General features: G+C 47.6%; 1 protein-coding gene across 4 annotated transcripts in view; it reads right to left on the reverse strand.

Annotated features, from left to right (window-relative positions):
- The window catches only part of LOC311437352 (1-aminocyclopropane-1-carboxylate synthase-like protein 1), a 42,037-nt gene that overhangs the window by 7,864 nt on the left and 7,464 nt on the right, over positions 1–26,709 (reverse strand). Inside the window, exons 2-6 of one of the 4 annotated variants that reach the window (XM_084520474.1) lie at positions 17,999–18,031; positions 17,668–17,874; positions 4,748–5,355; positions 3,276–3,335; positions 461–531 (exon numbers count right to left, since the gene is read on the reverse strand). In XM_084520474.1, coding sequence (XP_084376600.1) covers positions 461–531; positions 3,276–3,335; positions 4,748–5,355; positions 17,668–17,874; positions 17,999–18,023 — 971 coding nt within the window. In that variant the 5' untranslated portion in view covers positions 18,024–18,031. Of the gene's footprint in view, positions 1–460; positions 532–3,275; positions 3,336–4,747; positions 5,356–6,537; positions 7,258–17,667; positions 17,875–17,998; positions 18,032–26,709 lie in introns of those variants that run through there. The other 3 variants (XM_084520472.1, XM_084520471.1, XM_084520473.1) reach the window with 3 other exon arrangements.

Here is a 26,709-nt window from a genome sequence, read left to right on the forward strand (position 1 = left end):
AAGTCTGATGCAGATAGCTAGAAAACAGGATAGCTCAGGCCCGTGCCACAGACACGACTGTTACACATGGCAAAGGTGTCACGGATAATGGCTACTGCTAGGCATACATTTCTGAAGAGCTTTAACTGAGAACAGAGCTGAAGGATTCAAGTCCCCAGTGTTCATGATGTCTCAAGGAACTTTTTGGAGTTACCTGATCTGTTAATGTATACCGTGTTGTTAAAACTGCATTGGCTTTAGAAAATCAGCATCTTCTCTTACATAAAAGGATTTTTAACTGGATTTTTAACTGGGTTTTTAACTAGCTGGGTGACTAATTTACACTTTTGAAAAGAAAAAGATGATTAAATGACCTAGAAAAGTTTTAACTGATGTGTAGCAGAAGTGGTTTGTACTCATCCCCTTTGTTTATCAGACAAGTACTCAAAAAGCAAAGCATTACAGGCATGGGAAGACTTACAACATATGTCCCTTCCAGTCAGGATACTGAAGCAGTGGAGGCTCCATGAGGTTCATATCGGTCTGCGTCAGCTGTGAGCAACAGAAAGAGGCATTAAAAGCACAATCACGGAAACCAGAAACACGGAAATAGATAGATCCACGTGCAGGCACATACCTGCATAGACACATACACACAAAACTTCAACAGCCTTAAAACTGGATTGAGAAAGCCACTGACCACCAGAATTAATGCAGCTGGGAGAGGCAACGATCAGCAAGCTGACCAGTGATAACTGCAGTTTATGGAAGGTCTTTGCTAAATGATTGCAGCCAAAGCTTCTCTGCCCAGAGATCTACAGAAGGGATGCCAAACAGGCAATACAAGTGATGCCCCTAAAAAAAGAAGCCTGCCAAAGACCTTCTGAACAAATGAAGCAATCAAGTGTCCCAAGGAGTGCTTTGCCACGTTATCAGAACAGCAGCTTTCAGCTGGCAATTAAGTACCAATTGTGGAAGCTCTAGCATCATGAAAGCTCAGGTCTATATCGTCAGAGACGGACAGGATTTAAAATCACAATCTGATACGTGTTTTCTTTTATTATTATTTTTTTAAACTTTCAACATATTAATTTTTAATGAATTCTACCTTTCATTTATATCTCAGTTCCAAGTTACTTCAGACCTACAATCCTGATAAGTCCTTGTAAGCATTAGAATGTAACAGGAGCCTTCAAAAGACAAGCGAAAAATAAAATTATCTTCTTGAATGTCTTCCCCAGGGCAGGTACTCTGTCCTTTATTAGGAGCTTATTCTGTTCTCAAAGTCAGATTCACCTGAACTGTGGGCGAGCTCTAGAGCCCTTTTTAATGTTTATATTTAGATAAAATAAGCACACTGCTTTTATCTAAATATTTTCAAGGTTGTCATTATCAGGGTTTCACAAAATCCAGTTCTATGAAGTTGCAAGGGGAAGTGCAGCAGTGATCAGGGCAGAAGGAAAAGGACATTTGACACGAACAAAAAGGGGATAAACAAATGTTATGTGCAAGGTAACTTCCAAACATTTGATGGCAACCAATCTATGAGTTAATACTAACAAACACAGGGGAGTGTGGACACGACAAGTAAGTGATGGTGCAAAAGAGAAAGGAAATTTAACATGCAGCGTGAATGTCTACCACAGAATAACAAAACCACAACATTCTGTATTGGTGTTTTAATAACTTGTGCCAAGCTCTGGAAACTGGACAGTTTAAAGACACTGTCCTCATCCCATGCAGAATTACAACCTGACATTTGGGGAATAAAGTTCCTTTACTCATCTGCAGATGTTCTCGAAGCCTATGTAGCACAGAACTATGTCTCCTTAGCTCTCTCTCCTAAACTTGTCTAGAGAATGCAACATAAAACGTATCAGCAAACTTGGCCAAAAAGGATTATGCAATAATAAAGAGGAGAACCCTTAAAGATAATGCTTTAAGGGCTAAGGAAATCAGATGGGTCATCTAAAATTAAGATTGTCTGAGATCTCAAGCCACAGAATATTAATTATCCAATTTAAGGGTCAAACGTTGAAGACAGAAATCTGATATGCTGCTTTATTCAGTGGGAACAGTATTTATTTTCCCCAATAGCAACAAATTATTTTTCCCTGCAATCCCAGCTGGCACAGCATTCAGTGAAGCCCTGCTGTAACTCTGGGCTGTGACGAAGAAGCTGGAAACAATAACACTGTCCAACTTGTCGCCACCCGCACGATGGCTCATCACACTACAGCTTATTCTCACGATAAGGCTAACGAAGATGCAGCTGATTGCTGCCTCCCTCTGCACTACTTGCTGCAGACGCCGTGTTAGTGTAGGGGAAGGACAGTGAACGAAGGGAGGTACAACCTACACAGCCCAGAGGGCACCTCCTATGTGCACAGCCGCCAGGCAGCAGCTCTGCCTTACCTGTTCTTTTAGCTGGAAGGCCGAGTGGTGGGGTAGCATCCCCGAGTCAGTGGTATGGCAGGCAGGAATAAAACAAGGAACATTTTGAGGGTGGGAATTGGTGGAACGGGAGTAACAGTGAGCTTCAAAGCGCAGAGACTGACTGTCAGAACCCCAGCCACCTTCCCTCCCCACAGGCAGCTTCAGCTAGGAAAAGTGCAGCCTTTCCACCTTGGAGGCTGAATCTGGTCAGTAATTTTAATGGAAATCAAGAAACATTCCTCTAAGGCACAGGTCTGTCACTTTCTTTTGTCTTTTTTGTTGTTTATTCCTGATTCATGTCATTTGTTTCATGCAATTGAACAAAGCGTCTGACAAACAGCTGATCCACTATGATTTCAAGAGGTTTAACAAGATGCCCCATTCACTGCTGCCACCCTCTCAAATTTTAGGGAAGTTCAGAACTAGGAGTCCAAACTGTGAAACTTTACAATGAACAGAGCCAACTTCCTTTGTCCCAGGCTATGAAGACCCTCGAAATTAAAGAGATCAAAACTAGTTCTGAGACCTCTGTATTAAATGAAATATGCTCAGTGGGAGAAAATAAAATTCATCTTATTTTCATTTAAGTACTGAGTCTTAAGTATTTGAATGAGCCAAGTACATTCCCACAAACACACTATGAAAAGGAACAGAAAAATATCCCTGTTCCTATCCTCCTGCTAAAATAACATAAGTAAGTGTACAAAGAGCTGGATTCAAAAGTGACTTCCAACCATAAGAAATACACAAGGAGAAAGTTAACTAGAGAACCCTGAATGGCAGCAATAATACTAGGAAAGTAGAGACACTGAGGAGGAACTACACAGCACATTTGCTTTTCTTTTTGGAATAGAACTTACCCGTTTAGACATCAGGTCAAAGCAGAGTTTATTCTCACTGGTGCCAAAATTAATTATACCCTAGAAAAAGAAAGAATTTATCATTTAGGGACACAAAAAAAAACATGTACATACCACCACCTTCGCTGTCACTTCACTGATGTGCCCTCAAAGAGCTTACCAAGGAAGTCAAAACACAGTTCACTGAAATATAGAATGTAATATAGAACTGGAGATGTATACATATGTTTGAGTGTTTACATACATATCTCAGGCACTTAGCTTCTTAGGCAATAAACTTTGTGAAAATGAATAGCTACTAACAGTTTGTACTTCTTCACAAGACACGTTTAACTTATTCTTGAATTCCCTCATCGTTATGCATCTAACTGCAAACATATCTAAAACGATTCTGGGGAAACTGAGGTTTACACTTCTGCAGCAGCTTGAAGAAATGTTTTTGATATATTTCTTTATCTAAAATAACTCATTTATTAGTCATTACCATTCCACTCCGCTGATTTTTTCAAGTAACCACCTAAATACAGTCATTACATTTTCCCCTGTGGAGAGACAGTCCTGCAGTTCCAGGTCTAGGATTTGGCCCTGCTTATTTTATATTATATATTAGATGCTGAAGAGCTCAAGTCTACTAGCACATTTTCATTACTGGAAGAGGTTGGAAAAATAAATTAAAAAAAATACCAAAGGCAACCTAAACAATTGTACATTTATGCTGTTTCTAAAATACAAGCCCAATTTTAGGCATTTCTTTAAAAATCTACTACTTACATTGTTAGTAGAAGCTAGTAGAAGAGTTGGTAGAAGTGAGAGTTTCTGCCTCATAACGCACCTCTATCAAAAAATTGATTGTGTTTTTGTGTCTTAAAAATCTATTTTTCAACTCCCAACACTGTGTGTGACTCAAGTCAGGCAGGGCTCAGAACAAAACATTTAAAAAATTTCAAGTAGTTCAGTATCTGAATGCAGGATCTCTTTAAAAGTAACCCTCGGATAAATCATTATTTATAATCACTACACTTGTTACTTATTCAATACCAATTATTAACATTCAGCCTCTGTGCCACAAGGGGGTGTGTGACGAGCTACTTACAACCGAGCAGCACAGCTTAAACGGGCAGGGAAAGTTCTGAGGTTTTTTGTTTTAAATGTCTACTGCTCTGTGGTTTTATCTCGTCCACTACCCATCACCAGCAATAATCGGTGACTGTTCTCAGTGGGAAGCAGGGGTGGTGAGATAAAAAAGAAGAACAGCGTGTTCCTGCAGGTTTCTTTTGCCTTTGAAGGTCTGCTACTGCCACTGGCTGGCTCCCGACAGGAAAACCTGGGCATGCAAACCTGTGCTGAACACAATGTTCACCTTTGACGTGGGAGTAATGGGCATAGTTACTTTTTATTTCACGTCCCAGAACAAACAGCTTGGCCCACCACATCTGCGCGAGCCAGGAAAACACTCGGAGACTCGCACTCACATTGGGGTTCTTGTCTTCATCGTACTTGTCAGCATGATAAGCTTTGTACCCCTCCTCGGTGGAGCCCCGGAAAATGTTGACGACGTTGCCCCGAGCGGAGAGGTAGGGGCTCCTCTGGAAGTCACCAGGGTGGCAGAAGCCATGCATGTCAACGCTCCTCTCGGCCTGCGATCGAGCCCGCAGCTCTTGCAGGTCACCTCCTCCGAGGCCGGTCATTTCGGACAGCGCCTGGTTGAAGTCCAAGCCCCGAGGCATGGTGATGGAAGAGGAGGAGCCGCCGTGGCTCTGCTTCAGGATGCTGAGCATCTGGGCGAAGACGTTGAACATGCGGTACTCGTGCTCCCGCTCCAGCTCGAAGCGCCGCTGCTCCAGCTGCATCCGGCGCTCCTCCACGTCCAGGTCTCGCTGAAATCGGCGCTCCTCCATCTGCAAGAAGCGCTCCTCCATGGCCCGCTGAGACGTCAGGGTCTTCAGCAGGAGGTCGTCGAGAGGGTCCTTCACCCGCTGGCCTTTCCGCTTCTTCCTCAGGCGATGCAAGGCGGAGAAGCCAGGCCGGGGAACCACGTTCTGCATCCGTGACGAGCTGGCCATGTTGGACTCACTGAAACCTGCGAATATTTGAAAGTAGGAAGAAAAATGAAACGTGCAGCAAGTGAAATGGTGCGGATGCATTTTGCAACCTTCCACTGCCCCTCCTAGAAAACACCAGACTAAATACAGTAGGATTATAAAGGAAAACCAAAGTAAAATCAGTCAGGTACATCCTAGGAGTATGCTAGTTTGGTGGTATTTTTATTTTTTTTTAAACTTCACATGCTGGGCTCCCCGTTTCGCTGCCAGCCCCTGGCCTGGCTCCCCGTTTGCTCTCTGAATTGACCTTCATGAGTCAACCCCTTCCGACAGCGCTGCCCTTGGCTGCCTACACAAGCACCACGGTGAGGACACAGCGTTTCTTCCTGATCTCGGAAATAAGGCTCACGCTGATCACCACCTCTCTTCCTCCCAAGCACGCTGTGTTCTTCCATCAACCTGTCCGAGGCCGGCTGGAAATCTCTGTGATTTCCAGACTCCACCTTCCACGGCAGCCAAGTAATGGTCTGTTGCACGCCCAACTCTCGTCTCCTTTACACACATAAGCTGTTTCTACCAGTGACTTCCAAACACGTCTTCTTTCCAAGTCCTAATTAACAGATTAGAAAGCCGGGCAATGATTATCCCCAAGCATTCTTCACTGCTGAGTGGTCTAAAAGATTAGATAGGGAAAACATTTAACCAGAGCGCAAGGAGAGTTTCACCTGCAGGTTTGCTGTGTCGCAAGGGCAGAAGAGGGTCTCCTGATACAATTCAGCATGAGGACTGCAGACAGCCCTGGTCATGTTCAATTGACACCAAAAAGCATGCAATTTTTTATTTTTTTTTTTGAGTAATGTACGCACTGTCAGCATTATATGCAGAAATCCAGCATGAATGTCTATCCCAGCTTATAGCGGATGTGACAGTCCTTTGGATTTCATACACAGTATTTAGCCTAGCATGGTAATTATAGAGTTGTTTTTTTTTTTACCTGCAGCAAGACACATTTCGGGAATTGCCACAAGACTATTAATGCGGATACCAGCCTTCTACTTTAAAGCTTTTTGGGACGTGGAATCCTTATTGGATCCAAACGCCAGCGCATAAAAAGAAAACCAAACCAGTTGTCCATCTCCGCACCAGAAAAAAAAAAAAAAAATCTCTTTCTGGGAAACGAGGCAGCAACCTTATGCTGGAATGTAAAAGGCCATCCCTACCTGAAGGTGAAACACTGGTTTCAATGGGAACCTCCACCCTGGAGATGGGAGAGTCGTCCTGGGCCCTCTCCAAGAAGGCTCTCTCCATCTCACCTTCTTCGGGGGAGCCCTGCTGGTAAGCCAAGGCGGCTGGGGGCTCGGGGGTCAAGCAGTGCTCATCAGAGTTCACCTCCTCACATTTGATCTCCATCAGTTCGGGGTGCTGCGCGTGCCCGAAGGCGAACTGGTGGCGGCGGTGGCGGTGGTGGTAGCTCTCCACCATGGCGCCCTGCAGCACCTGCTGGGCCATCACGCCGCCGCCCAGGGCGTAGGGCAGCGCGGGGCGGCTGTTGAGCACGCGGTCCATCACGTCGAAGAACTTCCAGCCGCGGCCGCCCCGCGGGGCCTTGGCGTTGTCCTTCAGCCGCCGGTACTCCAGCTTCATCTTCTTGATCTTCTCGCGGCACTGGTCGCCCGTGCGGTGGATGCCCTTCTCCCGCAGCACCTCGGCGATGCGGTTGAAGACGTGCTGGTTGCGCAGGCAGCTCTCCAGCTCCACCTGCACCGCCTCGTCGGCCCACAGCTGCAGCAGCTCCACCACCTCGGGGTCCGACCAGTTGCTGCCCCGCTCGTACTTCTTCCCCCGAAAATCCATCCCGACCGCCGACCGCGGCACGCGGGGGCGAGCGGGGACGGGGGGCTCCGAGCCTGCCCACCCCGGCACCCGGCCCCCCGAGCCCACGGCCCGAGGGGCTCCGGGGGGGGCCGGGGCCGCCCCCCCGGCCGCAGGAGCCCCTCGCCCCCCGTCCCTCACGGCCGCCCGGGGGCTCCGCGTCCCCCCCCCCCGGCCCCGGCCCCGGCCCCTCACGGGCGAGGCGCGGCCGCCGGCGCCCCTGTCCCGGCTGGGCACGGCTCGGCACGGCTCGGCCCCTCCGCTAGAGCCGGGCGGAGCGAGCTAGCGGGGAGCCGTGCCGGCATGTTCACATCCGGGGTGACAGCACATGCGTGCAGCCCTTATTCCGGGATAATTTTAGCCCGTGCCAGCCGCTCGCCGCGCTCCCGTGCCGTGCCGGGACAAGAGGGAAGCCGCAGAGCCTCCCTTCAGCCTTCCCTTTGCTCGGCACGGCTCGGCTCGGCTCGTCTAGGCTGCGATGGGTCAGGCTGGCGGCAGCCCGAGCCGTGCCAGAGCCGCCCCGCCCGGCCCCGCCTCGCCCGGTCCCCGCCCGGCGGTGCCAGGCACGGCTCGGCTCGGCTCGGCACGGAGCACGGCGAGGGGAGGGGAGGGGACGGGAGGAGAGGGGGCCCCCCGCCGCGAAAGCTGGGCGAAAAGGGGGCGAAAATGCCCGGCTTCGGGGCCGTGTTGGCGAATTCTGTGAAAAGTGCCTTTACGGGGAGAAAAAAAAAAAAAAAAGGCAAAAAAAAAAAGCTTTTCAAACGGTACTGCCTTGACTCACAACTTCTCCTCAGATCGCAGTTGGGATTTCCTCACTTTTTCTGCTTCCACACCTCTGTGTGGCTCCCTAAGATTTTTATTATTATTTTTTTTCCCCTAGGGTTTTTCAAGGCAAAGGCACCCGTGCGCTGGCTCCGTTACACAAGGACGCCTGCCCTCCCTGCTTGCTGGAGCACACAGAGAGCGGGGTAGCGATGAATAGGGCCATGCATGACATAAGTTTAACACCAGATAGACACAGACCAGAGGCAGCACGGAGCAGGCTCCTTCAAAAGCTCCTCAAAAAGCTCCTCAGAGCCGCCTGAGAGCCAACGGCACCCCGGGGCCATCGCACACCCCATAAACTCTCCGCTTAGCCCTGGCTGCAGAAGCTGTGGCTTCAGCATCCCAGCACCACAAGGCGTGGAGCCCTCAATCATTGCATAAATCGGCAATAACAAATGCTGAGCTATTTTCTCGCTCACGGCTCACTTGTTTCCATCTCTGCCATGCGAGGTGGAAGGCTCGGCTGGCAGAAATCCCTCAATGCCTTTCTCTTTCTCCTGTAGCGTGCAAACCGAGCACTGCCGCACGGCGCCCTCCTTCCCAAAGCCTTCCTGCCTCCATCTCATCCCAGCAGATAACACCAGAGTGCTGCAGAGCCTGGGCAAACCTCCCCTGACCCTCAGCTCCTTGTCTAGAAAGCCATAATACACAATCCTGAAAATTCCCCCCTCAAAAACAGTGCTGAGTTTCCCAGTTTTGCTCCGGGTCTCCAAGCCCTTCACGCAAACAGCCGGCGGCCAGCTAAACCTTAGGCACCAACATTTGCCCTGCACACCCCAGAACACCGGGTCGCACTAAATAAAGGTGGTATTCACATTAAATAAAGGTGATATTCCCACTAAAGGTGATATTCCCACTAAAGGGTCCCTCCCTTCGGGGGCTGGAGCCGAGGGAGGCTCGGGGTGCTGCCGCCGGCCCCGCAGCCCTGCAGAGGGTGCTGCAGCCCCGGCGAGGATTTATTGGGCTGTCCCGGCTCTGCCCAGCGGCACAAATATTTTTGGTGCTTAAAACTTAATAGTAATATCGATTAGCCACACAATCCCCCTGCAAAAACCCTCAGCCCAGCCCCTGAAAAGTCACAAAGTGTCATTGAAATAAAGCATGGAAACCTCATGGTGACCATTAGGGCATCTCTAATTCATCACTCCTCCATCTCATCCCGTTTTGTGGAGATGGGTTTATATCTCACTGGCTTTTAGCGCAAGCAAGACCCACAAAACCTTTACGGATACCTTCTTTGTAGGCTTCCTATTGTATTGGCAGCCAGAGCAGGGCTGCACTTGGCCTTGTACAGTTTGGTGACCGCTTTAATAAGCAGGGTCAGCACAAGGACATGAGAAGGGAAGCCAAAATTTCAGAGGGACTCGTGCTCTTAGTACATCCCCAAAGGGTTAGTTAAGGGACTTTGCAGTAAAGCCCCCAGAGGGCAGTAAGGCAGTCTTCAGAAACCTACCATAAAGCAGAGCCGGAGAAGAAAAATAAAGAAAAATAGCCATTTCATGGTTAATCATGTAGATTCCCTAAGACTGACTTTTTGGAAGGGTTGGGGTGAATTTTGGAGCTGATTAAACAGCACGCTGCCACTCCTGAGAAGTTCTGGGCAGAAGCACGGGACGTGCCCAGCTGCAGGCAGAGGCAGCTGTGGGAACTGCTGGGCACTGTCCACCCTCACGCTCAGTGCATCAGCCACACAAAGAGCAGAGGAATGGTGTTTTTCCATCTTTCTGTGCAAGTTGCTTAGGTCAGAGTCAGGCCTGCTTACTCACCCCAGGCAGCTCGTTAATGGGATTCCCTGGGGCAGGAAGCGGCGGTGGGTCTGGGGGTGTATCTTAAGTACTGGCTGACCCCATGACTAATAACAAACAGAGATAAAGTGAATCTGAGTGTCCAACTTCATATGTTAGAGGGAACGAAGTAAAGGAATGGATTCCAATTCCTGGGACCAAACCTACTTCTGGCAACTGCAGGATTAAAAGGAAGAGGGACCAATTATGTATATACACCTGGATTCATGTAGGTTCCTCTATCATAACACCCTTTCTGTAGGTTGTGACTAACTGAAGGTCTCTTCTACAGCAGAAATGGTGACAAATTTCAGAACAGGAGTGGATTGCACTTTGGATAAGCCAAAGAGCACACAACAGTTAACTAGGGAGTGACAGGATCCATGTTTTCTTCTTCAAAGTGAAATAAATGGCCAACGCCCCAGACAAGAAATCAAACTCGATGTGCCCATCAAGGCAAAGAAATTTACCTCCCCGTATGACATTGACTCTCTTCATACTATGTGTCAAGAAAGTTCTTGTGGTGCTGTACATCCTGTGCATCCTTCAGCACAGGCTTGGAAAGCACCTTGTGGCACTCATCACCTGCAGATTCACACGTACATTTTTATCTCCTCGTAGAGCTGGTTAAAGGCCTCCCTTCCTGCTCCCCTACAGGCAGAAATCTGGCACTGCCCTTCCCAGAGCCATAAGCCCCAAGAGGCCTGACTGTGAGGCAGGGACAGGCTGTGCGGCCTGCTTGCAGCTTCTTCATGGCCACCGACACTGGAAGAGGACCATGGGGGGAAACCACGATGAAGAGAGTGGAAGAAAAGTGCAAACACTGACTCTTGCTGGAACAAGAGCACTCAGAGCTGCTTCCCTCTTGACACACTGTTTACATTAGCCTGTCATACATTTTTATTTGTTTAGTTTCTTTCCTTTTTGGCCACCGCTTCTTCTCAGGCTGGATCTGGTCTGTACTGCGAGTTCCTTGCAAGAAGACATGCAAATGTTTTCTCACTCTCTGCTGCCAGAGAACAACATGGTCAAGCCAGGACCTGCAGACACCAAGCCAGGAGCCCCTCAGCTGACTGTGGGCCTCAAGGCCCACAGCTGAAGACTGCAGAAATCCCAGCTTGGTAGGACAAGCTTACAGTTCTTGTCACAGAAAGTCATGTTTTTTGACAGGGTTATCCTGAAAGAAGTACTAAAATGGTAGCAAACCTCTTAGGGAACAGAGCGACGACCTGCAGGGATGTATGTGTTGCTATATAGCTCTACAAAATCGGGACATGCTCACACCAAAATTGCATGAAGTCAACGAGAGATAAAAATCCAAAGGCAATGACGCAACAAATCCAAGTATCAGCCCATCTCCCTCTCTTTGGCTGGCTGCACTGCTCCGTTCAGTTTCTGCACGTTTTTTGTCCCTCCAGCTTTAAGCAATGCATATTCAGGTTCTGTCATCATTTGCCTTAAAAGAGAAAAACCAAAGGCAAGGAAAGGAGCTGGCTAACTGGCCCTCATCTGACGTTAAATATAGACACAGCAATCTTCCTGTTTGCCCTGACAGGATTAGATTTCTAGATTAAACCATGGGTGAGAATTCTTCAGTATTTTCATTTATAATAGTGAGTAGTTTACATAGCTTTTGCCTGAAATAGCTACATGAGCTGTAAGTGGGGTTGTGTTTCCTGTAGCACGACCACAGCAAGACCTGTTCATCCACACCGAGGCTTTCCCATCCAGGGGGTCAGAAGTGCCAGCAGCAAAGATTTTTGCAATTGCAGGGGAAATTAAATATTTTTATAGAGTGGGAAACCAAGTTCATCACGAAGCCTTTCCCACGTGGCTGTAATGCTGGCCTGCAGCACCCACTACCATCGGTGTTCCTGTTTTTCGCAGGGCTCTGCCAGTGCAGCTCAGCCCTAGCTTGCAGGGGCCCCACAGCTATTCTAGCCCAGTCCAGCCTCCCTGCACTGACAACAGATCATCCTCCTCATCCTGACCTTCTTTTCTGCTCTGCCAGGCCTGAGAGTAACACATGATGCTAGCATTTATGGGTAGCTTTGTGTCAGAGACTGAGGCCACAAAACTCCTGCCACTGCTTACCTTGAACAGGGAGAGCTACAGAGCAGCAACCATGTACCCATCCAGCTTGGCTGAGCTCAGATCCTCCTTCCTGAACCAAGGGCAGCCCTCAAAAGGGTATGTTCCCCTCACATGTTGTCAGAGCTGTCTATCCTTAGTAACTGACAACAAATAAAGTCCTCCTGTTTGTTTGTCTCAAAGCTCCTCCTTGCAGTCAATCAGTGAGAGCTGGAGACCTTTCTGCTCTCAATTCTCCCCATCTTGTGCAAGAGCTTCAGAGACGTTGACCTTAACAAGTCTCTAATTGCTCTTTGTTTCCCAGGAACATTGATTGTCCTTGTGTAACTACCAGAACACTCAAGAAACAGCCTGAGATGCCGTGAGACTACATCGGCCTGGCTGAACTGCATCACACCAGCTGCCCCAGACTGCACAATGCTTATCCAGCTAAACCACGTTTGTCTGAACTTGGGGTGGCCCAGAAAAGAAACCGCAATTTTTAAACATGATATTAATGCAAAATTTTCAAGAAGGGGTTGGGGAAATCAGTGCAAGGTTGGCTGTGCAAGGGAGTGACTGACAGGGAGGTGTTTGAGCTGCCTGAAGAAAATTTCCAAGCAAGCATAAAGTTTTTGCTAGCCTATCATTTAAATTCAAATAACCACACTGGATTGATTGCTCTCTGGAAAGGAGACACGACCAGAAGTTAGAATAGCATCACTATCTGATACCATTAAGTAGATATTTGGCAGTGCTGCTAAAAGCCTGTATTCCCTTTAGAGCAGTGTGTGAATGAAAAAAACTGGTTGTGGAAAGAAACACAGAACTGGTCGGGATAGAAGTCAGTTCTCTCACGACTGTAAACCCTCCCAGTTCTCCACATGGAACACAGAACTAGGACCTGAAACCCCTCTAAAGAGGGTAGCACTTATATTACATGATGGGAGAGGATCCTCCTGTCCTGACAGATTTGCAACCTGACATTGGTATTTGGAAAGTAAAATTAAGGAGAAACAGTCAATAAAAGCATGTAGGTCCTTCTGCTATCTTTGTTTCCAAAAGGGCTGCCAAGCACCTCTTTTCTTCTTTTTTTCCTTGAGCAGCATCTCCTGCTTCTGCCCTTCGCCTGGCACGGACCAGCAGTGACACAGCCAAGACCACTCCAAAGCCAGGTTACCAACATCTCAAGACTGAGAAAGAAACCTCTTTGCCCAAATGTCTGTCTGGTTTTTGCGACTGTACTGTCTGGGCTCTCTGTTGTGCACTTTTGTTAATTACTTCTCTGCCTATGGTAGCAATACCTTTACACAGTTCCTGAAAAATATAAAGTTTTTGTATCTCCAGCTAAAGAATCCCCAGCCTCCCTAAGCAACCTACTCAGTGCTTTATTATACTTGGCATGAGAGAAGTTTCCTAATGTATGTCCCCTGCTACAATGTTTTCAGTAGATTTCTTGTCCTATCTACCACCAACGTGAGAAAATGTTTGTCTTCTTTCTTTTGCAGCAAGCTGAGAGGTTAGCATGCAGTCTTCTCAGAAAACACACAAAAAATAATATAATATAGTCCCTAGATTTATAATTAGTTTTGTTTTTCTTCTCCCAGCTCTCTTAAACCAATCTACAGCTTCTTGGAAATCCTGTATCTGCAGTTAGGCATAATACTCCAGACAAAGCCACACCAATAGTAATCAGAGAAAAGAGGCTGCTTCAGAGGCTATACTCATGCCTGTCAGTCCTAGGATAATGTTGGTCTCTGAACAGTCGCATGGCATTTGAAACACATTCATGTTGTCATCCATTATAACCACTAAAACCTTCCCTACCTTGCAAGCCATTCCCAAACTTGTATTTTTACAGTGGGATTATTCATCCCTATTTTGTGCCTGTCCGTACCAAATATTTTTCACTTTGGTTCCCCAGCTTCCAAAGACCACTTTGACTTCTGATCCTGTTCTCTCACATGTTTGCATGCCTCCTGGCATGATGCTGCCAGCAGGTTTGATGAGCATCATCTCTGCTACACTTACGAAGCCATTAACAGCAAGACTGACTGCCCCAGGAGGGACCCCTGCATCCCCCTCACTGCTCCCTTCTCATCTGATGCAGGGCCCCAAGGATTGTTCTGCAAATAGGCTTTTCCACAAGACTGTGCACCCATATTCCACCAGTTTCACCTGGGATGTATATCCATAGCTGGCTTATGAGCATCAGGTGAATGAGGGTGGAAAACCTTACTGTACTGGGAATGTAGGACATCTCCATTTTTTTCCCCTGGTTGGTTATTCTGCCAGAAAAAAAGAGGGCAGGCTGCTCTGACAGGATTTCTTCCTGACAGTCCTGTATGCCTGCAACTTATCGCCTTGTTATCTTTGAGATGCTTATGCAGAGATTATTTGTTCCACTTTTTCCAGGAGCTAGGTTGACTCCCATCCAGTTCCTTTCACCTCTCTCTTTTCTCTGAAAACCACCACTATGTGCACCCTTTTCCTGTATTTTGAAATCTCATCCATTTTCCTTGGTATCTTAGAAACAATTTCTAACACTTCTATAACCGCCTCAGCCAGTTCCCAAAACAATGGGCTTCACCAGTTCAGTGAACACAAAGTAACTAAGCAAGCTCCAGTCTTTAAAATGTTGTTCTCTCCACTGCTGCTCCCAAGCCAACCTGTTCCTCAAAGCAGAGCAGCCACGTCCATGCAATGCTGGGTCTGACCTAATCACCTTTGCCAGACCTCACTGTTTCTTCTCGCTCCTCACCTTCACCTGGGCAGCTCAGAAGCATCACCCACTGATTAGCAAGCAAACATATTTCAATACAGTGCTGCAGACCCACCCAGGAGGTTGCCACAAAGCTCATTTTTAATGGCCCTGAGCTGGTTTAATCCTGCAGGCAAGCTCCTCCAACTAGTCAGGATGTTCTTCCCTAGCAGCCAAGTTATGGTGAGCTGACTAACAGTCATCCCTCTGCACTGGTTCAGTCCCAAAAAGTTGGATGAGGAAAAAAAAATAACTCTTAAGTACCTAGCTGCTGGCCATCCCAGTCTTGATTTCTACTTGCAAATGCTTCATGAGTGCTTATGACTATAACCTTACAACCCAGTCACGCAGCTTGCTCTCAGTCAACATCTCAGAAAAAGAGGCACAAACGAATTCAATGACTTGCTACAGGTCAAAAATAATGTGTGCAAAGAAGCGCCAACAAAAGATGCTAGCTGTCTTGTCCAAGTTCAGCGCCCCAGCTGCAGCAGCATCTGTTACCCAGAACTAGGGTACTCCAGAAATGAGACAGGCTTGTTTTCTAAAGCGAACAAATATATTTCCCCATACCTTACAGCTGAAACAGAACACTGGAGTAAGATACTGACATTTTGCTCTTACCTGTGGACTCTGCTAGCAGAAATAGGAATAGGTTGTCTGTCAGTCAGTCAGTCAGACTTTCTCATAGAATCCTAGGCACAGCTCCTGTTATAACTCTGGCAAAAAGGCTGAGGAAGTGCTCTTTTTCATAATTGTTTACTTTGTCAGGTGTGTTCATTAGACTCAGATTGCATCAAGGAGCTCCCAGAAAAGCATGTGGGAGAATCACACCCCCCCCCCTCGCAGGCTTTTCCCAATCAGGGGACGTGTCCTTGTGCCCTTGGCTAGGATCACGTGCCTTGCCATACTAAAAGAGCAGCATGTGTACGGGTTATCAATCATCGAGCACAGGCCTCCTGGGGTGGCAGAAAACATTCAGAAATTACGGTTATTGCTAGAAATTTCTGAAAATCTGATTTCTCTCAGGCTGACAGGGGTTTTATTATAATCAGTAAAAGAACAAAGTTTGTTTTGAGTTTTTTGGCAAACCTTTTCTGTAAGAACTCCATCTCAGTTCAAACTGTACTGTGTTCAGTCATTTTAACTGGATGGTGTTTACTGAGCTGTTCTTAGGCAGTGATTCATTCTGAAGAACTTCACAAAAGGTTCTAAAAACATTTAAGAAAATATTTCTAGATTTTCAAGTGAAAGACTGTTGAGCTGTACTCCGGTCCAGATGTCAACAGCAATCAGATGTCGGTGCCTTGAGGAATTCCAGTGCAAACTCTGCTTGCCACCCCCTCAGTTCAGATTTGCAAAGAGTAGAGGGTTTATGCAGAGATCTCCTCCTAACCTGAGACTGTCCCAGGCAAATTCTAATCCCAGAGCTTGAAGCAATACTTGAGAGCCCTCTTTCCAGTGCTAATTAACCTTCAGCAAGTTGAGGCCCCTTTGCAGGGACTCTCAAGTCTCCTGAAAGTCAGTCTCCACTGCTGACACATTGACATTATTTTTCAAACATGTTACATGGCAGCAAAAGAATCTGCTCTGTTTTTGTAAGTGATTTTGTAAAGCAATATTTATGTGTAGTGCCAGTGAGTCAGGGTCCTCATGCCCCATATACAGCCAGGAGGGATGTGTCATGCACAGCAGCAAGTGGAAACCTTCCCCTGCTGCCCTGCCATGGCTGCACAGCTCGGGGCTGTTGGGTGACTGCAAGAGACGTGAAAGAACATCCTGCAGTCTCCATTTCAGTCTTCTTCATTTCAGCAAGGCTTCAGAAAGGGGGGCTGCTTTTGTGCCATGGCAGTTGCTCAGCAGAAACAGAACAGAGGCCAGCTCCACCCAAATCCCCCACCCAGAGCACTGGGATTTAGCCAGGATGACCACCACTTTGCTGGCCCAGGCGAGGAAACAGAGATCACCTGTGCTGAAGAGGTGAGCTGCTTGGCTTGAACCTAAGGCAGGTGTCTGCAACTAAGGCAGTCACAGCAGCCTCCATCCTTCATAAATCAGGGATGGGTGGGAGAGAGGAAACAAGGTCTGACCTGCAGTCCTGCTAGAGGCTGAAAAACAAGTTTTCACTTCACATTCCCAGCTTCACGGCCTTTCAGTCTGTCCTGTACATGCCAAGAGTATCTTCCCCACCCTTAAGAGACCTTGCTTTAATTTAGCCCAAATTTAAGTCAGCACTTGAAATGATACCTTGCTGGTCAGACCCAGTTCACGGCCCTTCATCCCTTCTCCTCTGCAGTTTTGGGTACATTGCATCAGCCTGAATAGGGTAATTATCAATACAGGAATTACTCATGCAGACTTTCCCTTTGAAATGTGTGTGTTACACCATCTTCCTTTCCTCTGTTTTCCCATGTTTCAGTTTGGCTAGAACTGCTCTGGTTCAGAAGTGACCAAGATTACTGTAACTTTTGTGAAGGAAATTAGTTACATTTGAAGCCAGCTATTTAGAAATGATGAATACTGCACAGAAAAACCATTAAGACTGTTGTTGGCCCAGAGGTTGTGACTGAAACAGACTGTTTGTCCCACAAGGAAACCTGGCTTTTTCCAGTTGGAAGCAAAAAAGCATTTTGGCAAGCAGAGGCGGCATACATGGGAGCGTGTTTTGCCATGCCCACGCTGCTTCAGTCTGATGGATGGGATTTTACTCGCTCTACCTCCATGAAATGCCTTAAAGTTCGCTAAATTCAACCATGCAGAAAGAGAGAAATCTGAGTATAATTATGTTCAGATAGACAGCACAGATTTCCAAGACAGCTCTCATCGTTAGCATACTTTGAACCCCCTTGCAGACAGAAGGACACCGTTTTCAGGAAGCACCAGGCTCTGTTTAAGCTAGCAGGAATCTGCTTTAATTAGCAGCAGCCAGTTTTAAACCACTCCAAACCTCATTTGCATCACCAACCTTTCAGGCAGGGGCTTTGCTGAATGAATGGCAGGAGTCACTAGGTACCCAGGAGGCAGCATCATCTATCACTTACATGTCTCCAGAAGCAGAACGCACTGGGGTGGAAAACCTCCTGCACCGAGCTGGAGTCTCCCCCAGCCGTGCTGTCTGACCAGGCACTCGCTTGTGCTCCAAGCCCTTGGGGGAGAGGGAGAAATCACTGCTGCATCCCTCCCAAAGTCAGGTCCAAGCCATGTGCCTGTCCCACGTGGAGAACACACCAGGTGCTCCTCAAGTGATGCTGGGGAAAAAGCACAGGTGATCCAATGGGTACACGGTCAAGGTCTCACCTCTGGTCCCAACCCAACCGTAGTTATTGACAGAACAATTGGCGTGAAGGGATGAGGGAAACAAGTTTTACTTACAGCTTTCATAGACTTTTTTCTCCATCAGCTGCTCTGTTAAAAGAAAAATGTGGATATTAATTCACACAAAAATACGGAATTCCCTGAGGTCTGTGTATCCCCCATTCTGATTAATAAAACCAGAAATTAAAACCAGCCTGATTTCCACCAATGATTTTATTATCAGTATATTAAGTTAGAAAATGTTCAGAAACAGTCATCCTGACCTCCTCTTTTCTAGGAGACTCGCTTTAAAGTTCTACTTTCTGAGAAATAATATGTTTTTTTTTTTTTCCCCAGGATGCTATTAATCAAGATGATTTCAGACTCGCCCCACTTCTACCTTCACACTACAAACACCGGAGCTAGGAAGGCACTAACTGCGTGTAAATAAGTAAGCACTGATATTTCCATGGATCTGGGGCATTAAGAAGAGTGACAACAATCACAAGGCTGAAACAAAAATCCAGATTTGGCAACCCAGAGGAGGTCTGCTCTCTTTCCCACTTGCATTCAGTCAAGCTGTTGGCTTCACTCTCACCCTTTTCCTTCCTCTAATCCAGTGGGAATATATATTTGCGTATAAACAGGCTTCAGAGGCTACCCCAAACCTCTGGCAACTTCTTCAGGATTTGTGCTCTGGTTCACAGCCTCTGCCAAAATGATCCGCAGCAGTGTCAGATGTTACTGCTCCCAGCTCTCCGCTGAAGATCACCGCTCCTGCAGGTTGTGGTAACGCTCAGCAAGCCTCTGGGTGAGCTTTAGAGAGAGGTTTAGAAACACCTGAAACCTCGGCAGACAAAGTCACTGGTGCCACACTTAGAGCTTATAGAAGTAGGAGAAATTTCGCTCAATAAGGGTGAGCACCGCAGTGCCTGTGCTCTGAGCGAAGTGTGCTTTGCTGTGACTTCTCCCCAAGATCATAGGAAGCACTGAAAAATTGAAAGAAGAACGTGTCAAAGAAATAAAGAAGCTGTTCTTCAGTGAAAAGAGTTGCTCTATGGTGCTAAGAGGGGCCTGGGACCCTGCTGGCTTGGGAAATCACCATCATGGAGTGATGTTCCCGTGGTCTGGGGTTAGAAACGAGCTGAGTATGGTGGCACCGTACCTCTGGTATGATGCATTGATCACAACTGTTCATGGTTTAAGTATAGGCCTTCCCATATCCGCTCCAAGACTTTCGTTGGCACATGCTAAGTAACCTTATTCTGTTCCGAGGAATACACTGAGGTTTTTGGTGACACGGCTTCATTGCTTTCTCCTAAATATTTAGCTGTGCAATCTCATGCTGTTCAGCTCTGGAATGTCTCAAGATGGAAGAGGGAAATGAGCCTGCCTGGAGCTGGGCCCAGCATTTCTCTGGCAAATGTACATCAAATAAAACAAAACATTTACAGACATAAATAGGAGATGAGAGATCAAAGGGGAGGAGGAAGAGGGAACCCAAATATCTCTCCTGCTGTGTCCAGCTTTAACTCAAACACAAATATTAGAGATAGGGGAGAAGAGGACAAAATGATACAGAGAAGAGAACATGGAAAAGCTGTTCATACCAGCCCAATCTCAAACCCGTCAGGAAGACAAATGAGAACAGGCAGGTAAAAGTGTTGCCTTTTATGGGAAATTCCACTTGCAGGAATTCTCTCAGTTCTGTGTGACTACATCTAGCTGGTCTTTTCCCCAGCATTGTCTGGTTCTGGATTCACAGATCCTGTCTACAACTAACCACAGGAAATGTTTCCAGTTAGAGTCACTTTGCTTCTCACAGAGCAGAGAAGAGACCTAACAGAGACCTACCAAGAGAAGGCCCAGAGCTATTAGATTTACTTTAGAAGTAAAGTTATCTGTGTTTAAACCAGCATGCTTAAGGCAAGTGGAAGAGGATGCAACCTGTCATCCACAGATCAGAAGGGAATTAACTCCACCTCTCTGTCAAACTTCACTTTTCTTTCCGATGTGGTCAAGAGACGGCAGCTGGGGTAGTGGTTTCTGGGCGGAACAGGTCTCCTAAGAACACGATTAAGATCTGCCACAAAACAGCACCTGGTGAGGACTTGATAGCTATGTCCTCAAGCAGCAGTCATCAGGGAGATGCCAGAAGCAAAAGGACCTGTTTTCTTTTCACAGGTGTCCTCAGGTAACACTGCCTTCATGACCTTTGAGTCAACATGTTATGTTCTTTCGGGGAATTGCAGCTTTAACTTCTTTCCTCTGAAACTAAAACATCACTGTAGCCATATTTCTTCCAGAAAGTGGGAATGTCTATGAGATGCTGCACTGGTGGCTCACACGCCAGGTCCATCAGAGGGGCTGCTGCTATTCGCTGCCGAATTTGAGTCAACAAAAGGCTTTCTCTGTTCATTGTTATTCAACAACATTGGGGTTTACAAGAATAGAACAAATTGTAATGAGCAGATTTCTGCGCTCGCAATGAACCAGCCCCAGTGAAGGGGGTAATTAGCCAGATGAGTGCGTCTGGGGAGCAGGAGCCAACCTGGGACGCGTGTGCTTAACAGAGCCATCACAGAGCTCTGGCAGGGATGCATTCTGGGAACCAGGAATCGTGGAAACTCACAGTGAGCTCAGAAGGAAATACAGACGGGGATCGGAGAGCGAAAGAGGCGTGGGGAGCCGACGTTGGCGGGGTTGCAGCAGGACCGCTTTTGGCCCCTGTACAAGCCCACCTCCATTGCAATTCCCTCCGCAAATTCCCTGCAACTCCCGTCCAAGTTGCCGGCCTTTCTGAGGCCTGGCCGCCTCTCACGTTTGCGTGTTGGGTGTACAAGGGTGTAAAAGCCTGTTTTCCACTTCGTGTCCTCCTGCACAGACTGCCGGGTCTGCAGCAATGAAACCCAGCCAGATCAGGCTGCTTTTAACTCATGAGCTAAGAGGAACAGAGCCTGGGAAAAGCTGAATCCCTGCTGCTTTGGGGTTTCCTCACAAACTGCAGCAAAAGGCAGCTCTGCTCAGGTTCACAGACTTTGTCAGACCAATCTGTGCTTTGATCTTGGTCCCTTGCCTTGCTCAGAAGGAGCGAGTGGAACCTGCCCAAAGCCCCCTTGCGGGCAGGGCTGAAGGGGAGCAGCGGCACCACAGCACAGGGCCCATTTGCTCTGCAGAGACCCCAAATTTCATCGGGTCCGTGAGGCCCTGCAGAGCCTATCACAGTGCAAACAGAGAGCAGCTGGAGCCTGGGCAGCTCGTGAGACTTTTCCAGCTGGGAGGCCCCGGGGAGCCAAAGCAGTGGCAGCTGCTGTCCCCAGGGGACCTGCCACAGCCCCAGGCACCTCCACTCGGAGCACCTGGAGGCCTGGTGACCTGGAGGCACTCACTCCTCCTCTGCTTTGGGATGGACAGGGTGAGAACATTTCTCCCTCCTCCAGTCCCTTCCTTACGGCCTGACCTCTCCTAACTTCTGTTCTCCTTCATTTCTCCTCCACTCTGGACACCACCCAGGGGTTGCTTCTTCACAGCAAATGTCGATCCATGCTCGTAAGCAGCTGAGAAGATGTGCATGGGCCACTTGAACAACCCAGCAAGCTGAAGTGCAGGCTTTAAGCTCAACATCTCTTCTGCAAACAACCACCTGATGGGTCCTGGGGGTTACGGAGAGAGAATATTCACACAGACTACACAGATGGGTAAAGCCAGCAGAGAGAAGCTACCCCAAGCCTTCCGAGTTCACCAGTTTCAAAGGGTTTCATGCTTAATCCCAAAGGATTGGCTATTATGAGGATTAAAAGCAACAGAAATAGGACATAACTGAAGTGGAAAATAAAAAAATAAAATAAAATGGGACAGGCATGTTATTGACCTACTCTATTATCTAATTGCTTTGAAAAAAATTAACATTGAAGCCTCTGGTAATCACTCGTGAGGTTTTCAAAATATTTCTCAAAATATTTTTGCATATGCTATAGTTTTCACCCACACTTCCAGGGGCGACAGGGAAAGAAAGGTCTCTGAATCGAGTGACATCCCAGCCAGCATGGGAAAAAAATCTCTGCAGCGTGGGAAGATTGAACAGAATTAAAAAAAAAAAAAAAAAAAGTTACTCAAGAAAAAGGGACCAAACTGCTTTTGCCCTGAGAAAAGGAAAAGGGAAAAGGGATAAAGGAAAGAAGGGAAGTAGGACAGAGCTTGCTGGGGAACACAGTAGCCAACCTGCCTTGCCAGTCCTCTGGTGCAAGTGCAGCAGGGGTTCAGGACCCAGTTTGCTGTCCCCAGGGGTCTCTTGCCCTAGATCTGTCCGGTTAAAGCCTTCCTCAGCTACTCCCGGGAAAGCTGGATCTACGTTATTGCAGGAGGAGCACAATCCTGACAAAAAACATCATGTCCTGGAGGAGAGAAGGGATAATCCTCCTGGTTAAGGTCTGTGGGTGATATCCTCTGGGATACTACCACTCAGTTATGGGTAGCACGTCACCAGGAAGATGCTGCCGAAGTGGGAATCCAGAGAAGTGAAACAAATACATACGAGAGAGCTCTGAGCTAGAGCTGAGCTGTCTCTGCCACTTGGCTGAGACACAAAGCAGACGTGCTTGTAAGCCTGCAAATATGGCAAAAATAAGCAGAAGATTTTTTTATTTTATATATCTATGTGAAAAGGACCTAGCTAGAAAGAAAGAAAAGAAAAAAGAAAGGACCTAAGAAAAATCACACAATTTCAGTAATTCTGAAAGTTTCAATACAAGAGTATTTTTTCAAGTTAGACTGGTCAAGATGCTAAGAAATCCTGCAGAGAGCCTGGGTTTGCTTTAGCAGAAGGGACAGGAGGGAAAAGGGGCGATACCCCAGACCTGCTTTGTGGTGTGTGAGGAAGGGGCACAATGTGCTTGGGAAGCTTCAAAGACCTAGCAGCCTTTTCTGGTCTGATGGTCTGGTGAAGTTATCCGTGAGCGAGGGTCTATGGGGAAAAGAAAAGTACAGAACAGCGCTGCACCCAACTCCCTGCCCTCCGAAACCCCGTGTGTTTCCACAAGAGACGCCACAGTCCCAGCAGCCCCCCCAGCACAGAGTCCCTGAGCTGCTCGAGCACTCCAGAAACGTGGAAGCACATGTGACAGAGGAAAGGTTGCGTGGAGGCATCTTTCACCATCAGCTCTGTTTACCTGTCCAGCACTTCTTCCTGCACTTCACTCCTGTAATTGCATCCTGACCCTACAATAACCCGTGATTTTTTTTTTTTTTTTTTTTTTTTTTTTACATCTTTTAACCAAACAACACAAGAAATCCTGCTGATTTCAGCATCCAGGAAGAAAGCACTCGATGTAAGCAACAATAACAAAATCAGGCCCTGAAAGTTCAGATTAAACCACGTCAAATCGCAGCAGTGACTCACTCTGCCGGGTGACTCCTCGTTCAGGACGCCGAGGAGCACAGTGCTGCCTGCAGATGATCTCTGTGTGCAAACACATCGGGAAAAAGGATGTGCAACCCCATCGCAGGGAAGCACGGAGAAAACCTGCAGCACATCAGTGCAATGAGATAGGCGAGTTTATCAGCTAGACTTCTTTCCAGGGTCTCCCTAGGTTTTGATCTCTGTGAAATCTGCTGAGCTGTGAATCCCACCGGAGCGGTCACATCCAAAAATCAGCCCACACGTGTACCCAGAGAGCTGAGCAGCAGCAAACTCCACCTGCCCAAAGGTTTGGGCTTTGGACTGCCCTGGTGGCACGAGGCAGAGGAGGAGAGCTGGGAAGGGCAGGGGTTACAGTGTGGAGGTGTTGAATCATGCAAGCTGGAGGAGAGGATTCATCAGTATAGTAATTAATCAATTAATACATGGAGAAAGCCCTACTGAACCCACAGAAAACAAACACAGGGAAGCCTTTGCAACTACCTACCTACCTTCAGACCTCCGAGTAGGTCTGGAGGCACAGGTGTCCCAGAAGCATTGGCTGGGCAAGACCCGTGCCACCTGAAGGCAGGCAGGGTGGCAGTCACCCAGCCCACCAGCAACACGGGGACAGCAGCAGTCCCTCCGGCAGGGGAGGGAGCACACAAACACCACACAGCCCTGCCGTGGGGGTGGGAGACGGGAACGAGTAAAGCACTTCGCCAGCTTCCACAAGAAGGGAATGAAAATGACAAAATGAGAGCTTTAATTGCAGAGCAGAGACGCGTCGTCCCCTCCTCCCTACACCCCGTAAGGATGTGCCACGCAGATGTCTCTGGCTGGGGCGCCTGCCAGCAGGCTTTTGCAGAGCCATTGTCCCTGGATGGGAACTGTATGCTGGCAAAGAAATTATGCCTTTTATGCGCCTGGTAACTGCAACCGCGGCTGCAGCTTTGTGTGCCTCGCCTGTTAGAAGACAGCTTGTTCCTCCTTCCTCCTCATCTATCCATCACGAGGAGGAGAGAAGCTTTATCACAGGCTGAATAACAGCTGAGGGGAGAAAGGACAGATGAGTAAAAGCACAGGTTTGACATTCGCAGCGGAGGTGAGAGCATGCCTGCAACACACACTCATCACGGATGCAGGGAAACAGGAGAGCCAGAGGCAGCAGCCATGGGAGGAGGAGGGCAACCGAGGCCAGGGCTTCGCCATGCCCTTCCTTGGACACCTGCAGTGCCTGCAGGAAGGCGATGGCCACGGCAGCAGGAGCTGCAATCCTTGGTATTGTTCAACTTATGTTTAACTTGGTGCTCACAGAGGCCAGGTGACGTGGCCAGGCTCACCCCTCGCCGGAGGACAGCCCTCACCCTGCCTGCTGCTTACCTCTCTGGTTGTTTTCCCTGGGGAGAAGCTCTACTCACCTCGCCCACAGCAGGCAAGGAGGTGGGCCAAGGGGGTGATTAATTCGTTTTGTTCCCTCACGGAATAGGGAAGGGGGAAATAAAAATGCAAATGTTTTTGTGAGTCCCTCGGAGGTGGAAGTGTTTTGGAATTTATGGCAGACTGAAAACATTTGGCTTCAAGAGTAAGTGAAAGGTTTTACTAGGTGGGAAACAATTTCCCTTCCCGGGGGCATTTTCTATAAAAGCCTAGGGAATCAGAAGAAATAGCTGGATTCCCAAGGAAAAGGAGGCAATCCCCTGAGAAACTGGCTGTGGAGCCACATCTACCCTGACCTAAGGAGCCCTTTGAGGCAAAGCAGAGCCCTCCAGCAGGACACATTCACTGTCAGCCAGTTCTTCTTAGAGTTCCAACCTAAACCTGAAACATTTTGTTATAGAGACATCCACGAATAAGTCAGTACGCACTTCAGTCATAATGGCTGAAACAATATTTTTACCTAAACCAGATTATTTTTACCCGAACCAATCAAGCATTTCAAGCAAACAAATACCGCAGGTTTTGGCAATGAATGCTTCCCCACAAAACCCAGGTGCAAAGCCCAGCAGGCAGCAGGATGGCTGAAGCAGAACACGTTATTTCCAGCCTTGACCAACCAGTCCATCATTTCTTGCACAGCCACAGAAAAAGCCTTGCCAGCCGTATAAGCAGGAAAACAGGTGGATTTCTTGCACTTTCAACCCAAGAACCGACTGCATGACAAGCACATAAAACCAGTGGCAGAGCAACCGGCTTGAACCCTTCCCCAGGCCAGGACTTTAATCCTTAGCACTCTCCTCCCAGCTGCCTGCGATTTGATCTAGAAGGTAAATACTGATGGCTGTGGGCGAGTTTTGCATCTCTCTTACAGGATTGCGGTTCTTGGAATTCACCTCATCCAGATCTTGCTCTCTCTTTACGTATGGGCAACAAAACTGTAGCACAGAAAAACAAAGCAACCCACAGTTGTATAATTGCAATATCCTGTGAAGAAACTTGGACATGAAGGTGGGAGGCATGCCCTGGCTTTAGAGTCATGATAGTTCAGGTTTGATTTTATTCCGTAATAGGATAAAGAATAAACAAAACTGTGTCATTGGATCTCTTTAGGCAATAGACAAACTCCTAGAGGTCTGGGTTCTTTTGGGTGGTTGTTTTTTTTTAAGCACTCAATAGACCTGTGACCAAATTCTCAAGGAAGTAAAATCTCCCGCATGTAGAAAGTACTAACGCTTTCTGTCCCTTTTGAGATTCTTTCTGAAGAGACAGAACATAGCAATATCTTATCAGAGCCCATAAAACAATTTTCTTTCTCTTTACATAGTGTTTTAGAAATGGCCAAGCTTGTTCTGCACTTAGTCTCCCCTGAACGCGCCCCCTGGGCCTACGTGGAAGCAAGGCTCAGATTGCACTGCCATTTATTCTTCAATAGCAGCCACTGCTATCTAGGAGCAGAGTAGTTGTCCCAGCAGCTCCAGCCACAGCTGCTCAAAACCTCAGCACCGAGGGGATGGGAGTCTGACCTCAGCCTAGCTAAACAATGGAATTCCCTTCCGTAGGTTTCCAGTAGCTTGAAATGCAATTCCCAGTAGGCATAAGAAAGTTTTGCAAGTTTCCTATGAAAAAGAAAATCTGTGAAATTTGATTTCAGGAACACTGATGCAAATGTGGTGTTTCTAAAATATAAGAGGAAGCTCAGGATGTCAGTAGCTGTTGAACACAATTACCATTTTTTCCCCCCAATATTACAGCTGTGCAGCACTGAATAGGGACAGCAAATTTATTTGGGAGTGAGCAACAGGGAAATTTCTTAAGAGTCCCATCAACTCCACTTGGGAGCCAAGCTTCCAGCTTCCAAGGGACAAGAGAAGTCCCCGCTCAGCCAGCCAGAAGATGCCAGGACCACAGGACAGGAACTCAGGGGCAAGCCTTGGAAGATGTGTTTCTGTGCAGC

The sequence above is a fragment of the Aythya ferina genome, assembly GCF_964211825.1.
Source record: "Aythya ferina genome assembly, chromosome: 5".
NCBI classification, from domain to species: Eukaryota; Metazoa; Chordata; class Aves; order Anseriformes; family Anatidae; genus Aythya; species Aythya ferina.